Source organism: Cyprinodon variegatus, unplaced genomic scaffold, assembly GCF_000732505.1.
Source record: "Cyprinodon variegatus isolate N-32 unplaced genomic scaffold, C_variegatus-1.0 Scaffold524, whole genome shotgun sequence".
Lineage (NCBI taxonomy): Eukaryota > Metazoa > Chordata > Actinopteri > Cyprinodontiformes > Cyprinodontidae > Cyprinodon > Cyprinodon variegatus.
The window spans coordinates 416,329-419,527 of record NW_015150977.1 but is presented as its reverse complement, the minus strand read 5'-3'; the positions used below and the strand labels follow the sequence as shown (position 1 = coordinate 419,527).

Sequence of the window (3,199 nt, the reverse complement as noted above, 5' to 3'; positions counted from 1 at the left end):
ATCAAAAATTTATTTCTGTTTTTTCTTTTTACATATTCTGTTAAAAGGCCAAATAAGGACCAAAAAAAAGTAATTTTCTGTTTTGTTTTATTCTTGGATCGGGCTTTAAAGGGTTAAGAGCAAACCTTCCATCCATCAGTGAGAACTTTGAAGAAGGGAAGGTGGCTGGGTCTTCCAGCACATCAATGTTCCAGAAAACAAAGGAGCTGTTTGGATTGATAAAGACAGAGAGGATGATCCGAAGCTCATTTCTAGAGATTATTCACAGAAGGTTGAGTGGAAGGAAAAAGTGTGACAGCTGTGGCCTGGAGAAGATGTTTAGGAACAAAGCATCACTGGAAATGGACTGAGACTGGAGTTGGAACATCCAGAACCATCATGCAGAAACGGAACCTTTGCACAGGCTACAAGCCTCTAACCCGAGGAAAACCAGAACCAGGCTGTTTGCTCTAAAGTCCAAAATACTTTTAGATGAAGATCAAGATTCCAAAGTTTGGAAGAAGAGTGAAGAAGAACAGAAGCGGAAACTTCTTGTTCAGGTTTTACCGTCTTCTGAAGTCCAAAGACGTCTCCTGCTTCCTTCAACCGGACCTGGAACCGGCCCAAACTGCCAGGTACTAAAAGCTGGACCAGTAACCATGGCGATACTGGGCCCTTTGGCCAGCAAACTGGACCTACCAGAACCACACAGAGAACCAACCAACCCAGATGACCTGAAGGTAACCATAAGAACCGGAGGCTGAAGGAGTCCAGACCCGGTTCTGGTTTTAATTTTCTGGACCCAGAATCAGGCTGAAAATGAGTTTTAGATTCTGAGGTCTGGAACTTTTCCACTGATATTTTACTCAGAACCTCTTTGTTCTGACCCGATCCGTTCTGCGGTTCTGAGCTCTGATCTTCCCTCCCAGCACCCGGTTCTGCTCACCTTGTCGGCGAAGTGGATGATGATGAAGGACGTGTTGGACATTCTGGGTTTCTGGAAGTGTGCGCTGCCAGAGTGCTGCTTGTAGAGCTTCTGGGCCCAGTTCTGATCCGTTCCCTTTGGAACCTGAAGAACAGAACCCAGTTAGACGTGACGGAAAGACCGGGTCTGATAGAATCCCTTCCTGGTCCCTCATTGGAAACAATCAGGTCGGTTCAGAACCTTCAGAACCCGGGCTGAACCTCTCTGTGTCCATCAGCCTGTATCTGAATCTGGTTCTGTTGCAACAAAAGGTCCAAAGAAGTTCTAGTTCTAAAGAACAAGAGGCTAAAGCATGACCTGGTGAGGCACAGGAACCAGAACCAGCAGAACTCTTCTTCTTTATTCCGTTTTAGGTCCGTCTAGTCACCGGGTGACAGGAGGTCCAGAACCTTACCTTGCACTCCTCGTCCAGCAGGTCCAGGATGCCAAGCCGGGCCTCGATCAGGTCGATGCAGGGCTGGTTGTCGTAGAAGTCGATGAGGGTCCAGGGGATCTGCTCCTTCATGTACTCCTCCTGCTCCAGCTTGAAGACGTGCTGCAGACACGGAGCGGAGGGACGGTTAGAGACAGCGCCAATGCCCGGGGGGGCGGCCCGGTTCTGCAGGACTCACCGAGTTGAACTGCTGTTGGAGCTTCTCGTTGGCGTAGTTGATGCAGAACTGCTCGAAGCTGTTGACCTCGAAGGTCTCGAAGCCGTAGATGTCCAGGACGCCGATGAAGGAGTGCTGCTTGGAGGACGTCTGCAGCGCCTTGTTGATGTGCTCCACGATCCAGTCGAAGAGGCGGGCATAGATGTGCTTGGCCAGAGCGTCACGCGCATTGTTCGCCTGTTTGCACGACATGGTCTTCACGTAGGTCTCCGAGGCGGTGGCCAGCTTCCTGTGGCACAGCCAGTGGTCCATCTGCTTCAGCTCCACGCCCAGAAGTCTGCAGAAGTGCTCCAGGTGGACGTCGTTCCTCTGCGGAACAAACGGGCCGGGGTTTAGAGAGCGGACAGAAAGCCAGACGGCCGCCGATGGGCTGGCAGACTTACACCGACGTGGCAGGACTCTCCGTCACGCTCAGAGATGATCTCCACGTTCCCCAGGTGAAGGATGGAGGCCAAGATCTTAAAGATGCCGCTCTGATTGCTCTCCTTTATACCTGGAAACACAACAAAAGGATTCTATGCCTGTTCCTTTACTTTCCACCGGCAGGTTCCTCACAGAAGGTGAGGAAATGTTTTACCCAGTAGGGTGAAGGCCTCTCTGGTCCGTTTAAGGTCCTCAGCATCATTTACTCCTTCAATGAAGATGTTCTCCCCTAAAGAGGTGTAGGTGAAGTCCTCTGCACTCGCTGAGGGGGAAGAAACAAGTGAAATCAGCAGCTGGAAGCGTCTGAGGACCTGATCAGACGGTCAGAGGTGGACTCACTGAGGCCGAGCTCCTTAAACTCGGGTAAAGCGGCCGAGGCGCACAGCTGGTAGAAGATGTGATAGTTCCGCTCTTCTTCTGCCTGAAAGCAGACGGTAAACCTTCAGCTCAGAGCGGAGGGGTGGCGAGCAGCAGGGGGCGCTGCAGAGAGCGGAGCTCACCTGGAAGACGACGCGGGACTTCTCCAGCAGGTAGGTCCTCATGTTGGCTCCGATGATGTGGTAATGCCTGCTGAACACGATCTGGATGTACTTCCCAAAGCGGCTGCTGTTGTCGTTCCTGGTGGTCTTGGCGTTCCCAATGGCCTGATGAGAAAGTTTGCTTCAGATGTTTCCCTTTTGTTTCAACTCAGAGGTAGAAACATCTTAAAAACTCCAGACTAAACAGGCTAACGCCATGGAGCCTCTGAACCAACAGAAAAACTGACCTCCATGATTGGATTGGAGGCCAGGACCTTCTCCTCAACGTTGGCGTCGCTGGAGGAGCCGCCCACCGTGGCAAAGTACCTCATGGCATACTTGGCCGAAACCGTCTTTCCTGCTCCGGATTCTCCGCTAACGATGATCGACTGATTCTTCTCGTCTCTAAAATAAAAAAAGCCAAATGGGTCATGTGACTTCAGATTGTTTAAATCTAAACCTTTGATTTAGTCAAAGCAAGAAAGAGTTTTCATCTATTCTCTGAGATGCTTTAGAGGCAGGGTTACATTTCTTCCAGTCTTCCCGTCCCGTCAGGAATCGGAAAGGTGAACTAAGTCATTTTTTTTTTCACTTTTACCCGATGTATTCCAGCATCCAGCTGCCATGCACGTGGGCATTGTCAG

At 50.5% G+C, this 3,199-nt stretch overlaps 1 protein-coding gene across 2 annotated transcripts in view; it reads right to left on the bottom strand.

Annotated features, from left to right (window-relative positions):
- Nucleotides 1–3,199, bottom strand: part of myo5b (myosin VB) — a 63,159-nt gene that overhangs the window by 34,129 nt on the left and 25,831 nt on the right. For both annotated transcript variants that reach the window (XM_015391087.1, XM_015391088.1), the window contains exons 5-12: nucleotides 2,804–2,960; nucleotides 2,538–2,681; nucleotides 2,377–2,458; nucleotides 2,192–2,299; nucleotides 1,998–2,107; nucleotides 1,576–1,923; nucleotides 1,359–1,499; nucleotides 926–1,048 (exon numbers count right to left, since the gene is read on the bottom strand). In XM_015391087.1, the coding sequence (XP_015246573.1) occupies nucleotides 926–1,048; nucleotides 1,359–1,499; nucleotides 1,576–1,923; nucleotides 1,998–2,107; nucleotides 2,192–2,299; nucleotides 2,377–2,458; nucleotides 2,538–2,681; nucleotides 2,804–2,960 (1,213 nt within the window). The remainder of the gene's footprint in view (nucleotides 1–925; nucleotides 1,049–1,358; nucleotides 1,500–1,575; nucleotides 1,924–1,997; nucleotides 2,108–2,191; nucleotides 2,300–2,376; nucleotides 2,459–2,537; nucleotides 2,682–2,803; nucleotides 2,961–3,199) is intronic.